The sequence below is a fragment of the Malassezia globosa genome, assembly GCF_000181695.2.
Source record: "Malassezia globosa CBS 7966 chromosome Unknown mgl_sf_7.1, whole genome shotgun sequence".
NCBI classification, from domain to species: domain Eukaryota; kingdom Fungi; phylum Basidiomycota; class Malasseziomycetes; order Malasseziales; family Malasseziaceae; genus Malassezia; species Malassezia globosa.
Genome location: NW_001849865.1, coordinates 393,203 through 413,487, shown reverse-complemented (window position 1 = coordinate 413,487; position 20,285 = coordinate 393,203). Strand labels below are relative to the sequence as shown.

Genomic DNA, 20,285 nt, shown 5'->3' with positions numbered 1-20,285 from the left:
GAAACGCCCGTCCACGCACACACACACGCACACACAAACGCGTGCACACACGGAGGCACATCCTAGTTAGTACTGCAGTTCACAGCCATTGCGCTAGTGCTTCTGCCCACCAACATCTCCGACGATGAAACAGACAGCACTTGCGTATTAACGGAAATACGTACCGACACTGGTCTCGGTGTTCGGAAGCGAACCAAGAAATGGGTGGTTCAGTTGTGCTTGGGCGAATGTACGGCTGACCAGCCGGGGAGGCGACGGGCTCTCGCACCGTCCACTGATAGCCGCCACGTCTTTTGCCATTTCCACACGCCTGCTCTCGATCACTTCCCGACTGCAAACCAATCAGCTGTGAATCCAATTGCTACATGCAGCTGCCCCAAGAAAGTAAGTCCCAAAGTCGATCCTACTAGGTCTAGTCTACAAACGCATCATGCCGTATTCAGCTGCTGCGGCACACCTACCAATGAGCCCCATGTCACCTGATGACATAAGAGATGCATAGCGTATGCATAACACGCATGCTAGCACACATCATGAGTCCGAATCCATCGATATGTGCACGTGGCTGCATACAGCGTGCACAGACTTCCCACGCGTAACAACAGACCCGTGCTGTCTAACGTCTCCACCGGCGCCTCGTCCCAAAGTATGTGGGGCAGCAGAAACACTGGAAAATACGCGCGTCCAAGCGCATGTGTTAGCGTCGACGAATTGTGCGCAACCATGACACAAAAGACACGGCCATTTTTTGTTTAACGTACATAGTGAGGATATTAATGAAATCAACAGTTGTGGAAGCACTATGCTCCAGTTGTGTAGCCCAGTTATGGCCCCAGTCTCAGCCCGCAGGTCTCGCGCATGTTCAGATCTCACGGCGGCGGCTTCGCCATTTCGCTGCGATACTCCACGCAAGGAATGGATGTTTGCTGGCATAGGCTTTTCTGAAAATACAAGAATTCCCAATATGGCATACGGCACCCACAGCGTAACTGCCCACAGGACACCTAGCACGCTCACGAGAACGACGGCTCCAGAGACGCTCTTGTATGAGAAGACTGGGCACGTAAAAAATAGGACAGTGATAACGAATATGACTTGCGCGAGAAACCATATTTCAGCAAGTGTCGGGCCACGTTTGCGCCAAGGCCAATGACGGAACGGGCGTAACAGGGATATGGGTTTCTGTGATGATGAAGACGATGTCCATGATGAAGAAGGATCTGATGTACTCCTTGAACAAACATCTTCCAGATGGTAAACACGATCTGTGTCTGGCCGCAAATCTTCCAATTCGGTATCAACCTGATCTGCAGGTTCAATGTGGGTATACGAGGATCGTTTTGCAGCTAGAGGATCATAAACGCACCATGGCAGCACGATAGATGCAACCAAGCCTGTCAGTGCATAATAAAACAGTGCGAGACTTCCTGTTCGACGTGCTTCCTCGCCAAGCTGTTCCTTCGACGAGGCTGCACTTGACGATGCGCCCTGTGCCAAGCTGAAGATCTCAGCCACCCAGGACGCAGCATAGTACAACACAGGAAACCATGCGAGCCAGGAGAAAAATTGAATCACAAACAAGTCCCATATAGATGGAGGAAGTGAACGTCCACAGCGATACAGGTCAAGTCCAATGTTCTTGACCATCTGCCACCACGTCTGGCGTCGGCATGGGCGCTGCTGCTGGTAAGAGTCTATCAGCACAGACTCGCGCAACAGAGTGAACAAAGTCGTGTGTGTACCAATCACAATTACGATCGCACACAAGCTCAATATGGCGAGCTGATCACTGAGCCGCGTAAACGCAAATATGCGAGGCAAATCCAGCACCCCCAGCATGTAGCCGAGCAAAGAGCCTAGATTCGAATAGCGCGTAGACCAAGCATTAGCTATGTCCTGTTCATCAGGACCTAGCACATCCATCGTCAATGCTCGGTGTGCAGCTGATAGCGTATTCACAGATAGATCAATGCCGACGATGCCCACGATACCAAGAAGTGCGACAAACGGCTGGAATTGTGTACTTTGATCTTGCCGCGAAAGTGAGCTTGCAAAAGCCAGACTCAGCAATGATGTAGCACAAGCAGCTAATCCCAGCAGGATAAATGGTCGTCGCCGACCCCACGTGCTGGTGCACTGATCCGACAAGACTCCAACAGCGGGCTGCACCACAAGACCACTTAGCGGACCGGCCATCATAATGAGTGCGACGACACTTTTATACAAGCCAAGCCGCTGCAAAAAGAGTGTAGCCCGTGCATTCAATATTGACCAAACGACGTGTGTGCCAAGATGGCCCATCGTCAAGATCGGTGAGCGGAGTTGGAACGGTCCCGCCAATGTAGCGGCGCCTTCCAAGTGTGTTTCTGACGCCTGTTCATCTGCTGCTACAAATTCCATGGTATTGGCCATGGAATCTGCGCGCGCGAGTAAGCGGCTCTTTCCTAGTCACACTTCTCAGGAAATCGGCGTGATGAGCCACTGACGTGTATGCCGCAACTCACCGTGTTGGCCTACACACACATATGCACCAGCATACTGTAGCCAACCTGCGTACAGGTGGAGGCGGTAAGTACCTTTGAATAAACCACGTGGACCCACGTGCTGACTCGCGCTGGTACTTGGTCGGATGGTCAACAACGAAGCCTGCAAGTGCTTTGCAAGCACACTTGGTGTGGCCCAAGAGAGAGGAGCAACGAGCGATCCTGCTAGTGGTGCTTGATCATGCCTGTATGTATGGATCTAGGAGAGGTCCAAGACGTCTCTAAAGTGCCTTTTCGCGTAAGCATGGGACTCACACGCTATCTAGGACTTTCCAGTGAATCCCAAGCCGTTTTTGCAGCAGCAAATTGGGAAAAAGGTCCTAATCCGGCTGAAATGGGGTCTTGAGTACAAAGGTTTTCTTGTAAGCACAGACAACTATATGAACTTCCAGGTGCGTTGGATGGGCAGGAGATTGAGTTGCTCATACACACAGCTTGCGAATACGGAGGAAATTCAGGATGGCAAGTCGAACGGAACACTTGGTGAAGTATTCATTCGATGCAACAATGTTCTATACTTGCGTGAACTGAATGAAGACCCATGATTGTCGGTTTAGAAAGTTTGTTCCCTGAAAAACAAGGAACGTACGTGGCTCATGCATGGCCACGCTTTGCTATACCATCGTAGCTTGTCTCACGTCCTCTGGCATACCCCTTCCTCTTGTTGTTGTGACTTGAGACCTGTTGGAGCTGATCCGAGCTTTCATTCATGCGGTTTTTACGGCCTTTGTATTGCTGCTTCTGCTATGGCTGTTCGCGGACCCAGGCTACAAATTCGTCAATCACTGAAGGCCACGCAGCCTCGAAGTCATGATTAGCAAACTTGGGATCGATTTCCCGTGTAAACTCTAGAAATTGCGACCATGTATCCTTGGAAATGACTTGGACGTGTGATGCTGATGTGAGAAAGCGCTTCCATAGTTCATACTGTGTGGCTGAGAAGGATGGTGTTCCTGCGCTAGCGCGTGTGCCGTCTGCATCGTATGTTGGTGCGTAAGGAAGCAAAAGATCCCAGAAGGTGAGTGCCAAGTCAAGTGCTGGAACATGTGAGCTGGGAAACGAATAGAAATCACATACGCAAATTCTTTTGGCCCTCATTCCGTGCAAAAGCGAACGTGTATTCGTAAACAGTGGTATACAGGCCCTTTTTGGGCGATGACGAGGAGCTCGATTTATACTCGGGCATAACAAGTCCATCTGATGTGAACGTATGCATGACTTCCGACACAGCACGCTTTTGCTGTTCCACAAGATGTGGTAATGTAAGGGAGGAGCCCTGAGATTCTGGCGAGGCTCCAACACCGATACGAAGCCATCCATCCACATAGCCATTACGCGTGAACTGGCCAAGACTTGGCGAACTTAAGTAGTACGAGAGTGGCAATATGGTAACACTTGCAGGGTCCAAGTTGATGTCTGATAGCATGCGCAAAGCACCTTCAGATGATATTGCATCAGGGTCAACGTCATCTGGTCATGGTCAGTCGCTCGTGTGTGAGTGCCAACAAACCTTTGTACATGTCGAACTGTGTATGGAGAAGAGTACGAGCCGTCTTTTCTTCTTGTGCCGACAAACGTGATGCGCCTCCGTGCGCACTTTGATCATTGAGGAACGCATCGAGTGCAGGCTCCAGACGGTACTGATACTGTCGTAAATATATTTGCGCCTCCTGATCTGTCGCATTCGCGATTCCGCAGAAGCGTTGAATCTGCGTAGACTTTGATATCCTGCTACTGACCTGGCATCGTTAGTCCTACCTCATGCTTTGGCATTTTTTTCTCTCTGTCATAACGGGCCTGGAACGTACCATGATGAGGAGTGGTGGAGGTCAAGTAAGTGCAGGATGAGCAAGTCGATCTGTTCAGCCGGGTTGGAAAGAGTCGAATTGCATGTGACAGCAAGACGAATAGACGCAAGGCTGCGACGGAAAGAGAAGCCTTTTTTTGGCTTGGTATGAGCGCAGAAGCGTCCAAACTAGGATGGCACTCTACGATGAATCAATGAGCCAATCTGCCAGTGGCCAGTCGCCAATACTTGCACCTAGCTATGAATACATGCGACGTAGTATGCCACGTGCAACTACGTGAAGGAATCAACTATCTGGCAGAAGGACCATGCATGCCTAAGGACTACGCTTACCAGCACGCTTACGAATGGCGGATTTCGCACGCTCAAGCTGTTTCTGTTCGGAGCGTTCATCCTGCATACCGCCCAAGATTTTGTCGATCTTCTTTTTGTATGCGACGTCTTCAGCGACGCGGCGCTGCTCACGCTCGTCAGCGAGGAACTGTGCATCCTTCCGCAATTCACGAATAGCGCCCTTACGCTCCTTCTTGAGCAGTGCTCGCATCTTGGCTGCATACGCACGCTCAGTATCGGGATCAGTGGCCCGCTTGGGATCGAACGACTGCTGATCAAACTTGGGAGCATACGTCGCAATCGACAGCGCACGATGCGCCTGGAGACGCAGAGCATGCCGTGAGGCGTACGCACGCTCAAGCTGTGACCGAATAGACGTTGCAGCGTCGTGGACGTACGACACAACACTCGGTGCTGTGTCCCGCAGACCTGCTTCGCCGATCTCTAGCAGGAATAGCATTGGCATGAACAATTCAACAAAGGCTGGACTGCCTTCGTACATCTTAGCAAACGACATCTGGAGTGCCACACACATGCGAAGAAGATCCACTTGCGTCTGCACCGCCGACGACGACGACACTGCATCCGCGTGTGTCAAAATATGTGCAAGCGACACTTTTGCATGTGGTTGCGCGTCAGCGCGGATAGTGAATGCGTGTGTGTGTTGAGCCTCGACGTCCGGTGTAGGGATGCCGAACTCCTCGGCAAGCGCTTTGACAGGAGAGCGGCCATGCATGCGTCTGCCATGATGAAGTGGCAGCAACATAGCGGAGATATTGAACAAGGCATTCAGTGCCTCCGGCACAATGCGCCGACTCTCACGCTGCGCAGATGACACAAGAGAGACCAAATACAAGGCCGAGCCCATATCGCGCAGTGATCGAATGCGTGCGTGCGCCAGATACTGGGCTACGAGTAACAACATGGGAGTCGTGACGGCATGCCATCGGTCACTAGTAGGCCAAAGCAACCCACATACACGCAAGAACGACAGTTCCGGAAGAGAAGGCCACGTGCGCGAAGCTGGCTCCAATGCGCCCTGGGCCAAGCCTTGCATCAAGTTGCGCTGCATCAACGACAACTTTGCCACAAAATGCTCGGCGGCTCGAAGTGGGTACATTGTGGCCAGATCAGAGATGTGCAGAACGAGGTCATTCAGCACGAGCAGGTCTTCATTGGTAGCATCGTCCTGGCTAGTGCGATACAATACATGATCAACGAGTACGCCAAGGAAGCGTTGCAGCTTGACAGGGTTTTCTTCCCCCAAGTTGGGCGCATGCAATGTGCGAATCCGTGAAATGACGGTGTGAAGCTGCGACGGAGCCACTTGATGCTGCTCTAACAAATCTAGGAATGCGTCATGAGTAGAAGGACATGGGAAAGTGAAGGGAAGAGTAGATACACGCTCCGATGAGGCGCGTGGGAGTCGTCGCGTTGGTTGCGGCTCGGCCTTGTTCACCGTTTGTGGGGTATAAGGGGCTTCGCCATACTGTTCCAGGTTTTGGTAATCAGCGAGCTGTGCGGCAGTATCGTTTTCATCGCCATCTTCGTCATTATCTGCACTGTCCTCAGCATCATCGCCTTCATCATCGTCGCTCTCATTGTCTTCTTCCTCATCGACATCGTACTCCTCTTCCATGGCTGTTTCTGTATCTTGGCCAGCATCTTCATCATTCTCACTCGCTGCAGAAGATTGTTCATCCAGGCCATGTCCTAATCCGAATCGAGAGCGCATTGTGCGAGGTTCGTCCGTCTTCACAGCTCGCTTCACATTTGAGTTGGCATCATTCTCGTGGTCATCGTCGTCATCGATCGCGTAGTCCATAAGCGCTTCGCCTTCTTCGTCCAGCTCACCGCGCATGCGCCGAAGACGCGCCGATTCTGCCTCTTCCAATCGCTTGGCCTGGTCTTGGGCGAGCTCCTCTGCAGTCTTTAGGCGGTCCTGTGGCTTTGCCCGTCGTTCATACGCCATTTCGCGGACGAATGCGTCGTATGTGTCGCCTTTGGATGACGCTGGAGTAGCTGCGCGTTCTGTGGCGGCTACATCGACAGATGTTTCAGTCGAGGGGCGCGAGAACAAAAGAGAGCGAATATCGCCCAATTCATCATCGAGTTCCATGCGCAGCTCTTCGTCGGCATCTTTGACCTTCTGTCGCTCGTGTTTCGCAAGCTTGGACTTGGCGATGACTTCTTTCATGACCTCATGCTTACTGCGCGGCGCCTGTGCCGCATCAGGATCTTCGGCATCATCAAAGCCAGCAAAATGCTCGTCCCGAGTCATATTGGCATCGATATGTCCTGTTCGTTAGTATTTTGAAGCCACAAAAAAAAAGAAAGTAGGCACGGTGTGGGCTCAGCAATCTCCAGTAGAACATGAACCTGGCATGGCCACTATAGATGTGTACACACAAATGTGTGCAATGTGGCCCATACAGGAATAACAGAAATGTTCTCATCGTTGCCCACCATCGCGCCAACTTACTCAACGTACCTCGAGGATTGTCATCGTCATTATCGTCATCAAGCCTCACGTCTGGCAATTCATCCATCCCACTCAAACTTTGACCATAATGGGTAAGAGTCAAATCCGCATCGTCATCGTCGTTCAAATCAAAGAGAGATGTGTTGGATGTCTTAGGTATTCGATGCATTCGCTCATGCGTGAATCGCTTGAGCATCTTGTCTTCGAGTGACATATGCGGATTGTACTCACCGAATCGGCGATCATGAAAGGAAGACGAATGGTGCCGATTTTGATATTCAGGCAAAAGCCTCTCGCGTCGTTGTTGGATTGAAGATGACTTGGCATTGGCCGGGCGTCCTGACGCACCCTTGACCTTCGCACCCAGCGCCTGATTCTTGCTTGAGGCTACACGTTCATCGAAAGCATTCAGATTCGTCATGAGAGCTTCCAATCGCTTCCGTCGCTGTTGCGCACGGTATTGTCCGACTCTGCTATCATCCCGGTCATTCCGTTTCCCCTTTTTCGAATTGGAACCTGTGATGCCTGCATCACGGAGTCCTGATCGCAGCTGAGCAAGTTGCGAGCCGCCCTTCTTCCCACTGCCCATGTAAGCGGCGTATGTGTAATTGTATGTGTTTGTTAGGGGGAAAAGGGGGAAATGAGCTCAACACCTGCAATCCACGCTCCAAGTGCTCTCTTTTTTACAAGCACTTTCGTGAGTTCACGCACCCTTACGGAGAATAGGTACGTGCCACTTGCAGGTCGAGTGAACGTGGTAGTAGAGCCAGGGTTGTAAACGCACGTCCATGAAAAATAAAAAAAATTTAGCCATGGACACACTTAAGAAGCCACTCAGAGGGGCGAGCCAAGCATGAGTCACGTGCATACACTGGCGTCTGCGCCCGTCCAGGCGCGGGCGCGGGTTGCGAAATAGGAAGCGGCCCCCCCTAGAGGGGTGAGTGTATAGGTAAAGTCCAGTCAGCCTGCGCAAGCGTCGAGCGGCGGGCGCATATCGTTTTCAGATTGTTTGTCGGCCAACCTTTAGATTCACACACATCGTTCCAACATGAGCGAGGGAAGTACGTATAATATGCGCATTTTGTTGAGCGTTATGGAACTAATGCACCGGTGATAGTCACATACAAGCAGTACGTACTTGCTTCCAAGATGAGGATATGGATGGCGCAGCGGCAAGGTGGCCAGCACAAGCCATTGGTGGATGATGAATGTGCCAGTGAAAGCTAACTTGATGACAGGGACCTGCCACCAGCAGGAGGATATGCACCGATCCGGTACAAGCGGAACTTGCCCGCGCGCGGCCCTAGTGGTGTGATGCTGATTTTCGCAACGATCGGTATTTCGGCATTTGGGTTCTGGCGCCTCGGCCTGGGAAATGCCGAGAGGCGCGAACTGGCTCGTGAGCGTGCATGGAGTCGAATCTACCTTGCGCCGCTTCTGTTGGCGGAAGCTGATCGCGATGCATTCCGTCGCGATCGTGCAGCACTTCTACGTGAGAAACTACTCATGAAGGATGTGCCGGACTGGGAGGTATGTTGTTGTCCATGCCGGCATGATATTTTGTGGGCGCGAAGGCTAACGCAGTGCTTATCGCATCTCTTCGGTATATTTATCTGCTTATGTTTTCTGTTCCAGGCTGGCAAGAGTGTATACAATACGAAGCGCTACACACCAAACAACTTTGTTGTTATGTAGGGAATTCGCACAGCCCATCACCATACATAGAAGAGGAAAAAAAAATCAAGGGGGATGTTTTTATCTTTCCTGAGCGGCATGGAACGCTTAGCATCTGTTGTTAACTAGAGATGGTTCTATGCGAAATACTACTTCATGTCTTGGCAAGTAAGAAACGTGGGCCGCGCGACATCCATATTTTTCCGTGTGCCGGTACGTTGAGCACAGTTTGATGACACCTAATGGGTGGACAATGGCTTGCAGAATATCAAACGTGCACTTCCTTCCTCTCCGCTGGAACACATGTGGAGTAAATTAGTTGAGTGAGTGGCGAACAGTGCGACTGCCCATGACAAGTCGGGGGGTATGGGACCACGTAGACAAACTAGAACACGAAGGCATCGAAGGGACAATGCGATGCCGGGGCAGGTGCCTGTAGAGGGCGATCTACATCAAGATGACTCTCGAATAGCAACGCCTCGAGCTGACGCTTGTGGTTCAAACACGTCGCAAACAGACAGCCCACCACAGACGCCAGGTGCTTCTGGTGCGTCGCCAAAGCAAGTGACAGAGATGGATAGGCAGAGTCATGAACTTGGTACCGATCATCAAAAGAATCGGTGCGAGGCATCAGGCGATGCTGATGATACTTTGTCGACGGCTGTGTCTGATTCTCATGAGCCAGCGTTCCATGAGACTTGTTTGCTGGCAAGCGTCCAGGATATCATGAAAAAAGACTCAGCGAGCGCAATGGCAGTGAGTCGGACACATATCGCGCTCGGTACGCAGTCTGGCATGATCTATGTGTTATCGCACTCGGGCCATCTCGAAAAGGGATTCCGCTTCCACTCTGCACCAGTGCTTGATCTTGTGTTCGATACATCGGGTGAGTTTGTTGGCAGTGCTGGTATGGACGGCATTGTGGCCATTGCCTCGCTCACAACGTCTGAACAGTATCAATTTGACCACCAACGTCCGATGCGCACGATTGCTTTGGAGCCGCACTTTGCCAGTCGATCAAGCCGTGCGTTTGTATGTGGCGGCATGTCCGGGGTGCTCGTGTATCGGGAGAAACGCTGGTTCGGCTACCGAGATATGGTGATCCACAGCGATGAGGGGCCCATCTGGACGACAGCCTGGCGCGGTCATTGGCTTGCATGGGCGACGGACCGTGGCGTGCGTGTGGCAAATGCAACAACGCACGATATGATTACCATGATTCCAACGCCTCAAGGATCGCCGCGCGCGGAACTGGCACGCTGTTCCCTTGTATGGCGAGACTCCCACACGCTTCTGATAGCACATGGCGATACTATCACGGTCGCCAGCATCAAGACTCGTGAGTCCACCACGGCGGACGACGAGATCCGTGCTGTGATCCCCGGCATGCCGACATTCGCAGGCCTTGTGACAGGTCTTAACCGGCAGGCACCAGAGCCGTCTGAATATGTTGAGATCACGGACATTTTTCAACTCGACTGCGTCGTTGCAGGGATGGCTTGTACGCCAGACTACATGGCCACGCTTGCGTATGTGTCGGACGGTACAGCATGCCAAGCGCCAGAGCTTCGCTGTGTCAACTCGCAGGGGGAAGAGCTCAGCAGCGATGTACTGGAGGTGGTGTATGAAGGCCGGTATCGATGCAATGACTTCCATATGAAGATGAGCGTCGAGTGGAAATACGACCCTGTCGTCCAGCAAGAGACACGTCGGCCCGTCTTTTACGTCGCCTCGCCTCGCCAGATCAGTGTGCTGCGCCCGCGTGACGAGCGCGACCACATTGAATGGCTGCTGGAGCATGATGAGTACCGTAGAGCACTCGAGGCGCTCGAAGCGTTAGGCAGTGCGCCGGCAAAAGCCATGGGCTTTGATGTCGCAGCTATTGGGCGCGAGTACCTTATGTACCTGATTGACGAGCAGGATGATTATGCGGGGGCTGCTGCATTGCTGCCTCTGCTACTCCGATCTGACAAGGCGGCGTGGGACTCATTCGTGCTCCTGTTTCTTGAGAGGCATCAAGTCGAGACGATCCTACCTTTCATTCCGACACAAGACCCTGAGCTCAGTGAGGTCGTCTACGATCTTGTCCTTGTGCATCTCTTGCAGGAGAACCAGGCGCTTTTACTAGCCACATTGACCACTTGGCCAAGTCATCTGTACTCGACGCAAGCAGTAGCTGCTGCGATCCACGACAAGGCACGCAACAGCCGTATGCTGCTCGAGTGCCTCGCACAGCTGTACATGGCAGATCGGCAGCCGGGAAAGGCACTTCCATACATGATTCATCTGCGGGATGCGTCCGTATTTGCCCTGATCCGCGAGCACAACCTACTTATCGATGTCCAGCACAGAATCGGTACCCTTGTTGAGCTCGATCAGGAACTGGCCGGCACAAGCGAGCCGCGGCACAGCGTTTTGATGCCTTTGCTCGTCCAATATACCCATTCGATCCCTATTGAGCGTGCAATGCAACAACTGCAACCATATCCCTGGTACGAGTTTCTATACCTGCATGCGCTCTTTGAGCGCGATGCATCCCTAGTGACGAATTATGCGCTCGATCTTTTGCGTCTATATTGTCGCTACGACTATGCCAAGTTGATGCCGTTTCTCCGCTCCATGAGCTCCGTATACTCGCTGAAAGAGGCGTATGCAGTGTGTGAAGCACACAACTACGTGCCAGAGATGGTATTTCTCCGCGGACGCTCAGGCGACTTGCGCGGCGCTTTGCAGCTGATTCTCGAACGGCTGCGTGATGTTGAAATGGCCATTGAGTTTGTGCGGCAGCAGGACGATAGTGAGCTTTGGGAATCGCTTCTTGCCTACTCGGACAACAAGCCAGAGTTTATCCGCGGTCTCCTTGAGCATGCCAGCGGTGAGATTGATCCCGTGCGCATGATCCGTCCTATTCGGCACGGCCTTATCATCCCAGGCTTGCGCTCAGCCCTCATCAAGATCTTCACAAACTTTCATCTGCAGCACTCGCTCTTCTGTGGTGGCCTCGCAGTCCTGGAGCGTGACGCACACGAGCGTGGCATGCAGTACTATGCCTCTCTACAAACAGCACTCGCCTGCGACGCTCACACGCCTTGTGCTATGTGCCACGAACCTTTGCTTCAGCTGTCGGAGTATGCGTCGTACAAGCCACTTGTTCTGTATTTGTGTTCGCATACAGCGCATCGTGCATGTGTGACCAAAACGCGCCCAGACTCTGCCTGCCTGCGTTCGAGCGCCTATGCTGCGGTGCCTTTGCATGCGACAACAACAGACATGTACAATCGGTCGAGAGCTTCCACCTGGTTCGGTTCCGCACCTACCGAGCTCACGGTAGCCTCTCATGCAACCAACGACGACAAGCTCAAGCTCTCAGGCAAACAGGCCATGTTGGAACGAGCTGATCGAGACGCATGGATCGAGAATCGTCAGCTGTATCGCCTGGATGTAGGCCTGCATGGATGCCCTATCTGTGCACGCGCGTATCGCGAGCGTCTCTCGGATGAAAGCTGCGTGGATTCCCTGTGACTATAGCGACGCAGTGAACATCAACAAAGAGTAGCAAAAAGGCATTAGGGTATCATTGACTAGCCATACGAGTAGGTGAGACTATGTGCACAAAGTCGATGGGGGCTCGACGGCAGGGATCATCGCCCATTCGAACTGCTCTGCTTGGAATGACGAGAGAACATCCGCGGGCAATTGTGCTTCTTTCACTCGCTCAGACTCGTATACATCCGTAACGACATGGCTGCCTCCAACAGATGGTCCCGCGGCGAAAGCCGACGTCATTCCTGCCGCTGTGGCGTCCGACTGCCCCGCTGGGCCAAATGCTGTCGCTGGCGTCGTTGGTCCGAAAGCGGACTTTTGTGAGGCGGTTGTGCCGCTGAAAGCTGACGGTGCGGGATTCGACGGATTGAACGCTGACCCTGGCTGTGATGTGGACCCAAACACCGATGACAACGGTTGTGCTGTTTGGCCGAACGCTGAGAACGCCCCATGGTTCGTGGCGCCAAATCCCGTGGCGGGCGGCCGAACTGCTTGGCCAAACGCAGAAGGCTGACCGAATGCTGATGACTGACCAAACGCGGACGGGGCAGATGTTTGACTGAACACGGATGATGGCGCCGCTTGACCAAAAGCAGACAATGTAGATGTTGACGTGGATGGTGCTGCTTGCGGCGCCTGTCCGAATGCTGAAGGCTGAGCCGTTTGTCCGAATGCCGTCGATGGTTTGGCTGCTTGCCCGAAACCGAAGCTGAGCTGTTTGTCCGAATGCCGTCGATGGTTTGGCTGCTTGCCCGAAAGCTGAGGGCTGAGCCGTTTGTCCGAATGCCGTCGATGGTTTGGCTGCTTGCCCAAAAGCTGAAGGTTGAGCCGTTTGTCCGAATGCCGTCGTGGGCTGGGCCGTTGGCCCAAACGCCGTCACTGGCTTCGGTGTTTGGCTAAATGCCGAAGATGATGGACCAAATGTCGACGGCTGACCAAAAGCTGGTGGTGGCCGGGCCGCTTGCCCAAACGCTGATACGGTGGAAGCCGGTGGTGGATTCGATGATGCAGATCCGAAGGCTGATGTCGGTAGAGACTGACCGAAAGCTGTCGCAGGTTTTGCCGCTTGTCCAAATCCAGAGGATGACGCAGTGGAAGCTGCTGGTTGTCCAAATGCAGATGTTTTACCAAAAGCTGTAGATGTGCTGCCAGCCACTGAAGCGCCAAACGCCGGTGCCACTAAGCTTTGCATCGCAGGACCTCCCGTAGATGCTGCCCTGGAAGCCATAGCCTGTTTATACTGTGAGCGATTGGATTGCGCTACCTGAATTGCAGTGTTGGGATCTCTGGCCATGGTCTGGTACATAGCGTCGGCGCTCGTGGATTGCGCTTGTGTGTGTTGCATCTGCAAGGTGTGAGTGAGTGCGTGTGTGCATGTATTGACACGTACATAGGCCATATCTTGCGCTGTTTGCTTTGCTTGGTAGGCAAGGAGACGGTCTTCCTCAGGACTGACATCTATGCCTTGGATCAGATTCGGTTCAAACCGTGCAGGTGCATAGCATGTCAAGCGCCATATTGGGCGACCATTCGCACCGAGATCTGTCATGATGCCATCTTTGGAAAGAGCGACTTCTGGCTCTTGCATGGCCGACTTTGCACCGCCAAAGGCCGAGGCACTACCAGAAAATGCTGTGGACGCTCGTCCAAATGCACTAGGGCCTGTGCGAGCCTGCACGGGATGTTCATTCCGGCAGTTGTTCCCGAATCGACAGCGACCTTGCAAAAAAAACTGGCACACGACCATCTTGACACCACGTCGAGCAGACGTTCAGATGGACGCGCGTGTATGAATGCAGGCAATAGTGTGGTAAGTTCGACTGCAGACAAGCAGCACCAGATCTGCCCTTTCCTCTCCTCTCCTCTCCTCGTTCAGCTGTTCTTCAAGAACGAGGCGCTGAATGTGGAGGCGACGAATCCTTTGTCATGTCAAATCGCGTCTTTGCACATACACACACCCATCGAGCCATGATGTCAGCGAACCGCTGTCGATGGAGAGAATAGATGCACTGAATCCACCCATCGTATAGGTACGCGCTTTTTTTGTATAACTACCGTGGTAGGAAAGCTACAGAGCCACAGTGCCGCGGCGGACGAATGGTAGTCCCAAACCACTTAGAAGCGTGCGTGCACGCTCCGTAGCGCGGCGACCACGCTGATTCGTCACACAGTCAACTTGGAAGCCATAGCGACGGCCCGGGTATTGGTCCATGTTGATTTCCACTTGCGGGAAAAGCGGCATAGCCTCAGGACCCATGCCAAAGCTTACAACACCGCTCACCGCAGCAGGACTAAGAAGAGGTTGCGTCGATGGTGGCAACGATAGACCGGCAAATCCACGCAGGCGCGGCAGTACAAATGTCGTAAGCGACTCAATAAATTCATACGCAGCATCACCATACATCACAGCCTTCACACCAACGGGCATGCCCACACGAAGCTTGAACGACGCAGCGCCCTGCCTCGCACGAAGCACCTGTACGTAGCCATTGCGCGCAGATGGACCTGCTGATTCAGGCGAGTCACCCGCTGAGGGATCAGCGAGGGAACCCAGAATCGGCAAGCCTGTGATCGCGCGCATTTGACCAAGAAGCGGGAGCAGTGCCTGCTTGTTTGTAATGGCTTCTCGACAGAAAGCTGTGAAAACAATCCGTTCAAGGCGTGGGATATCATGTTCAATATGCCTTGACATGTACAATGGCTTATGCAGAGGAATCAGCGGCCGATTTCCCAGCTGAGCGCGAGCCGACCGACCTACGTGATATGGCGACTCATTCGACCATCGACGCACACGATCCGTCTCGCGGGCGCCGTCGCCAAGAGCCGGTGAATCTTTCGACGACGTAGATCCACTCTCAGGTTCATACATCATGTACATCATATCTGCGGCCAACGTGCGTTCGTAATGCTCACGAAGTCGGCTCTTTTGCATCGCCCCTACGACAAGAGGTGGAGTGGGCAACTGATGTCGCGTTGGCACATAATCTAGGCTTTTTGCACTACTCAGGTGAAAGCATCTTGTAAAAGAATGCTGTGCATGTGCTAGTGGTACCATACTGCGATTCATCGTTGCACGCAGCATAGCGAACGAGGGAAGACACAATAAGGCAAACGTTCCACTCACTCTGTCTTTCGCGCTCTTTGACCAGGAGCCACGAAAATGCAACCAACCCCCTTAGCCCAACTCGAATCGAATCGACTTGCCCTACTCCTGCTTATGTAATGATTATAACACCTCTCGCACATCCTCAACGTCAGCGAACAACAACGGGCGCCCAACGAACGCCGTTATCGTGAGACGTGCGTTAGTGTTGGAGACCGCAGTTGCACTCTAACCCTGTTTCGTTTTTGACTAGCATGACAGACGTTTCGACAGGTATTCACGAGCCATTTGATTTGATCCGCTTATCTTTGAGTGAGAGGGTCCTCGTTAAGCTGCGTGGCGACCGTGAAATGCGGGGCATCTTGCATGCGTACGACGGCCACATGAACTTGATTCTAGGCGATGTTGAAGAGACTATTTACGACATGCAAGTATCTGAAGACACAGGTGCTGAGTCTATTCAGGTTTGTTTATTTTTTCTGCTTGTATGGGACTCTAACATGTATGTAAGGTCGTGAAGAGGACGTTGGAAATGATGTTTGTACGGGGAGACGGTGTGATTCTGGTACGTTTGGAAAGTTGGCATCACTTACGCACGTTCCAGGTATCTCCGCCCAAGATGTGAAACTTCAGCACCGAACATTGTACCTTTTTTTTCATATTCTCCTTTTTTTTCTTTCCTCTCTCTCTCTCTCTCCCTCCCCTTGTCCCTCTACCATTACGGCTTCGTGAGAGTGCAGTCCAGATACCAAGGATGGACTGCTCATCCTCGTGATAGAGGATGTTGCAGCACACGCTTATAGGCTCACTTTCTTGTCGTAACGTGAAATAATGCATTTAATGGCAACTGGTGCAGCGCGTGGAGCCATTCAAAACTACTTTACATGGTAAGCACAACTCTTTCTTCGTGCGAATACAGTATACCTGCGGCATGGCCCTTTCAACCGCTCTACAGGAATGACGATTCTAATGATAGCAAGACGAGACAGCTGCTCTAGCGCAATCATTCACGCGGTCCAAGTCAACATAGAGCCTTCTCTAACGTCCTGCTGACATCGCGTGTGAAAAGCTGTCGTGCTTCACTGTCACTATTCGCTATCCAATGCGACCGCCAATTGTAGGGGGGCGTATAGTGTAAACAAAGTCAGAAGACCAGCTCCACCATGCTCCTCTCAAATCAAACTCAGCTTAACGACCGTATCGGATTATGTTCTTATGGCGCAAACCAAGGGAGAGGTGCAAGAATCCCTGGCAGGATAGATATCACAGATTAGTTCAGGAAAAATTTCTATCCCTTGCACCCCTCATTCTCTTGACCAAACTTGACTCGTGTTACAGCCACTCTCGTGCACACCCGTCGCGCGACCGCGTATGTATGTAGGTGCGCATCTACGAAATCATTGATCACGTGTTTATAGTTAGACACGTGATTCTACGACCAGCAGCCAACCCCCCAGGCATCCAGGACTAGCAAGGCGAAGAATAGCTCGCCTCGCATTCGCCTACCTTTCGTCGTCACTCAACATGGTGAGTTGGACAGCGTATGCACGACGAGCGTGTGCACATTCGACGCTCGCGCATGTGCAATAAAGACAGCATGAACAAACAAGCTAACATGGATAGGATCTGAACTCCCCCATCACCCTGCGGACCCGCAAGTTCCTTAGTAACCGTCTGCTCCAGCGCAGGCAGATGGTGCTTGAGGTGATCCACCCAGCCCGCCCGAACGTGTCGAGGAGCGAGCTGCAGGAAAAGATTGGCGAGTTGTACAAGACCCCCAAGGAACAGGTCTCGGTGTTCGGCATGCGCACGCACTTTGGTGGTGGTCGTTCGACAGGTTTCGCTCTTGTGTATGACAGCCAGGAGGCCATGAAGAGCTTTGAGCCGACGCACCGCATTGTTCGCGTACGTATTAGGATCATCTGACTTGTGTGAATTGGATACTGACTATGGATAGAATGGTCTTGCTCCCAAGATCGAAAAGGCCTCGCGCAAGCTTCGGAAGGAGCGTAAGAAGTATGTATACATCCTGACTTTGCTGCATTCAAGAATGGTGTGACTAACGCATTTCAGCCGTGGCAAGAAGGTTCGCGGAACGAAGAAGGGCGACTCGAAGAAGAAGTAACGCTCAGGCCCCTTCTTCGGACTTTTATATCTCTGCAGTCATCGCTCGAATCCAGCCATCGAGCTACTGGCTTTGTATCGTCTCACTATACTCCATGTGTGTGTTTTTTCTCCTTTTCAGGTATAAAAAGGCTGGTATTTAGACAGGCACAGTTATGAATCAGGAACTTGGCTGCCATTCCCACGTATTGTGTAACCATTGCGATTACGCTATCCGTCTGACATGTATCTTTGAGTGCACGCGGGTGTGTATGTGTATGTGTGAGTGTGTGTGTGTGCGTTGTGTAGTTCCAGATAAATATGCCAGCGAACTGTCGTGCTACGGTATGTGTACGGAGGAGATGGCCAAGCAAGGTTACAGTAACGTACTATAATCTCCTACTAGGCTCCATGTCACTATGCGTGCATATTTGATGGGTCGGCTAAAGCCATGTACTTCCATGTCAGTTCAATATCCATATCCTCAGAGTCCTCCTTCACAGCAATCGTCGGTCGAATTGGTTTCCCTGGCAATGACTCGTCAGGCTCAGGTGCTCCTTGCGTAACAAGCTTATGGAGTCCAAGAGCCAACTTCAGAAGCGGCGGTCCAGGCTTGAACGACGTGAGTGGTACCGGCTCAGAATCATCAAGCTTGTTATTCTCCGGATCTGTCGTTGATTTCACGTGCAGAATATCGCGCAATATATTCTCTGCAGCGATATCTGCCATGAACCAAGCCTGAAAGCCGGCATTCAACGCACCAAAAGCATCGGCAACATCGCCAATTGCATAGATATTTTGAAAGTGTGGCGGGATCACGCCATTTTCATCGAACGTGCGGCTTGCACCCTCTGCCTTCCTATCCAAAAAACAATCACAATCGACACAAGGTGGTACAACAGAAAATGGCTGAGACGTGGCTTCTTCATCTTCAGATATCATGACTTGCAAACTTGGAAGCACGCGCACAAGGCGCGTGCTGGGATTTACGCTCGCGGGTGAAAATTCGGCCATGATCTCAGAATTCGGCTGCTGTCCCGTGCACATCAGCAACAAGTCGCATTCCAACTCGAGACCCAGGGTTGTGCGGATGCGCTGGCGAGACGAGCCGGCAACGGCCTCCATAGCATCCTTACTCACGTTCGATGGATCAGTCGTCGCCACTTTGCGCACCGTGCTACCCAATGGACAGCCTTCAGCCGTAGCCAAGCGGTGCCCCAGCACGACATTAACACCTAGGTCTTTTAGGTGCTTGTACGCCACTTCATGGATGCGTGGATCAAAGATGGGGAGCAATTGTTTGCGAGAGTGGATAAGCGTCACATTCTTCGGCTCTCCTTTCTGCTTGTATAAGCTTGCGATATCACATGCCATTTCCACCCCCAAAGCGCCACCACCAATGATCACAACGTCGTGACTCTCGCGAATGCGCTGCTGGTTGCGCTGCATCCATTCGACACCATGTTGCTTAGAGACTGAGTCGCGCCGTAAGGGATCTGGCATGTGTGAGCCTAGTGCGTAGATGAGATGCGTGTATGGGATATTGATGGTATCGAGAGACCATAGTGGCTTCTTGGAGGGCTGTTTTGCACAATCCGCAGATTCAGAGTTGTGTTGTTTCACCGTGACATACGTGTCGCGAATCGCTTGCACACTACCGTGCACGATCATATGTGGATGTGCATACGCATATGGGTCATCTTCGAAATGCTGGTTATTTTTGTGCAATGGCTCCACGGGTTGTCGAGCATGATCCTTGTCCACATGCAACTGGTTCGAAATGAGGTCGCTGACCTGCAAAATACAGCACTTTGAATGATCTAATTGTTCCTTCTCAACTAGGTTCTCAGAATCTCGCATAATAGCAGCCTCCATGTTCTCTGCGTCGTCAGGGATTTGTGGTGGCTGAGACATGGCCTTCTGAAACCCACGCCCTCGAGCGGGTGAGTCAGAGAAAATTGACGTGTATGGAACAAATGCTTTGTGTTCATGCCCAGGTACGACAGAGTATCGTGGAAACACATACAAGTCTGCATGTCAGGTTGTGCCATAGACAACGTACGATTAAAATGGGTGTTGCGTTCGATCAAAATGACCCGATGCGTGGGTGGAAGCTTGCGAGCCAGGACCATGGCCGCATGCATGCCTACATATGTCAGATGTGTCACATATGCATGAAACGACGTACCACCGTAGCTCCCACCAAGAACGACGACGTTCTTTATTTCATCGTCGCAATACGTCGCCATATCTTCTTCAGACGCAAGATGAGAACGACCTGCAACCAGCAGGGGCAGCAGTAGTGTGAGACACACAAATTATAATCTGATAATTCCGTTACCAATGATTGAGTCAGCATGACTCAGTAGGCATGATCTCGGTACCCCTATGACATGCCCCTATCAGATCGCCATTGGCACGCGTGGAGGCTATTCAAGAAGGTTTGTGCGACTGATCGACCGCCAGCAAGTGAGCGGGAGGGTAGCGCGATGGCGACGGCGGATGATGCACCGACGTCGAATCGGAACCAGTCCATGATAGAGGTTCGTACAATATTCAGCTCCTTACATACGAGATCACTCCAAAGATATCATGGATGAATGCGCTGCGGAATTTTTCCCCTATCGACGAGATCCGACAACTTCCGCAAGTGCCCTGTGCACGGACGAATCTGCTCATGGGGATGGCAACCGGTGC

General features: G+C 52.2%; 10 protein-coding genes across 10 annotated transcripts; 5 read left to right on the top strand and 5 right to left on the bottom strand.

Moving 5' to 3' along the window:
* Positions 1–1,013: 1,013 nt before the first annotated feature.
* On the bottom strand, positions 1,014–2,412 carry MGL_2968 (uncharacterized protein; the record flags this gene model as incomplete). Its single annotated transcript, XM_001729930.1, has 2 exons — positions 1,014–1,039; positions 1,134–2,412. The coding sequence occupies 2 exons, from the start codon at positions 2,410–2,412 to the stop codon at positions 1,014–1,016; spliced, it is 1,305 nt and encodes a 434-aa protein (XP_001729982.1).
* A 312-nt stretch (positions 2,413–2,724) lies between these two features.
* On the top strand, positions 2,725–3,088 carry MGL_2967 (uncharacterized protein; the record flags this gene model as incomplete). Its single annotated transcript, XM_001729929.1, has 2 exons — positions 2,725–2,730; positions 2,810–3,088. 2 exons carry the CDS (start codon positions 2,725–2,727, stop codon positions 3,086–3,088), a joined length of 285 nt encoding a protein of 94 aa, XP_001729981.1.
* Positions 3,089–3,612: 524 nt separating this feature from the next.
* Positions 3,613–3,969, bottom strand: MGL_2966 (uncharacterized protein; the record flags this gene model as incomplete). The annotated part of the gene is made up of 1 exon (XM_001729928.1): positions 3,613–3,969. One exon carries the CDS (start codon positions 3,967–3,969, stop codon positions 3,613–3,615), a length of 357 nt encoding a protein of 118 aa, XP_001729980.1.
* A 697-nt stretch (positions 3,970–4,666) lies between these two features.
* Positions 4,667–7,754, bottom strand: MGL_2965 (uncharacterized protein; the record flags this gene model as incomplete). The annotated part of the gene is made up of 2 exons (XM_001729927.1): positions 4,667–6,981; positions 7,175–7,754. 2 exons carry the CDS (start codon positions 7,752–7,754, stop codon positions 4,667–4,669), a joined length of 2,895 nt encoding a protein of 964 aa, XP_001729979.1.
* A 725-nt stretch (positions 7,755–8,479) lies between these two features.
* MGL_2964 (uncharacterized protein) lies at positions 8,480–8,860 on the top strand (the record flags this gene model as incomplete). Its single annotated transcript, XM_001729926.1, has 2 exons — positions 8,480–8,695; positions 8,801–8,860. The coding sequence occupies 2 exons, from the start codon at positions 8,480–8,482 to the stop codon at positions 8,858–8,860; spliced, it is 276 nt and encodes a 91-aa protein (XP_001729978.1).
* Positions 8,861–9,256: 396 nt separating this feature from the next.
* On the top strand, positions 9,257–12,361 carry MGL_2963 (uncharacterized protein; the record flags this gene model as incomplete). Its single annotated transcript, XM_001729925.1, has 1 exon — positions 9,257–12,361. The coding sequence occupies one exon, from the start codon at positions 9,257–9,259 to the stop codon at positions 12,359–12,361; it is 3,105 nt and encodes a 1,034-aa protein (XP_001729977.1).
* Positions 12,362–14,450: 2,089 nt separating this feature from the next.
* Positions 14,451–15,314, bottom strand: MGL_2962 (uncharacterized protein; the record flags this gene model as incomplete). Its single annotated transcript, XM_001729924.1, has 1 exon — positions 14,451–15,314. The coding sequence occupies one exon, from the start codon at positions 15,312–15,314 to the stop codon at positions 14,451–14,453; it is 864 nt and encodes a 287-aa protein (XP_001729976.1).
* A 425-nt stretch (positions 15,315–15,739) lies between these two features.
* On the top strand, positions 15,740–16,003 carry MGL_2961 (uncharacterized protein; the record flags this gene model as incomplete). The annotated part of the gene is given in 2 exon segments (XM_001729923.1): positions 15,740–15,987; positions 15,997–16,003. Coding segments are annotated over 2 exon segments (255 nt in total).
* Positions 16,004–16,692: 689 nt separating this feature from the next.
* MGL_2960 (uncharacterized protein) lies at positions 16,693–17,610 on the top strand (the record flags this gene model as incomplete). The annotated part of the gene is made up of 4 exons (XM_001729922.1): positions 16,693–16,854; positions 17,109–17,390; positions 17,443–17,501; positions 17,559–17,610. 4 exons carry the CDS (start codon positions 16,693–16,695, stop codon positions 17,608–17,610), a joined length of 555 nt encoding a protein of 184 aa, XP_001729974.1.
* Positions 17,611–18,005: 395 nt separating this feature from the next.
* MGL_2959 (uncharacterized protein) lies at positions 18,006–19,463 on the bottom strand (the record flags this gene model as incomplete). The annotated part of the gene is made up of 1 exon (XM_001729921.1): positions 18,006–19,463. One exon carries the CDS (start codon positions 19,461–19,463, stop codon positions 18,006–18,008), a length of 1,458 nt encoding a protein of 485 aa, XP_001729973.1.
* Positions 19,464–20,285: the final 822 nt, after the last annotated feature.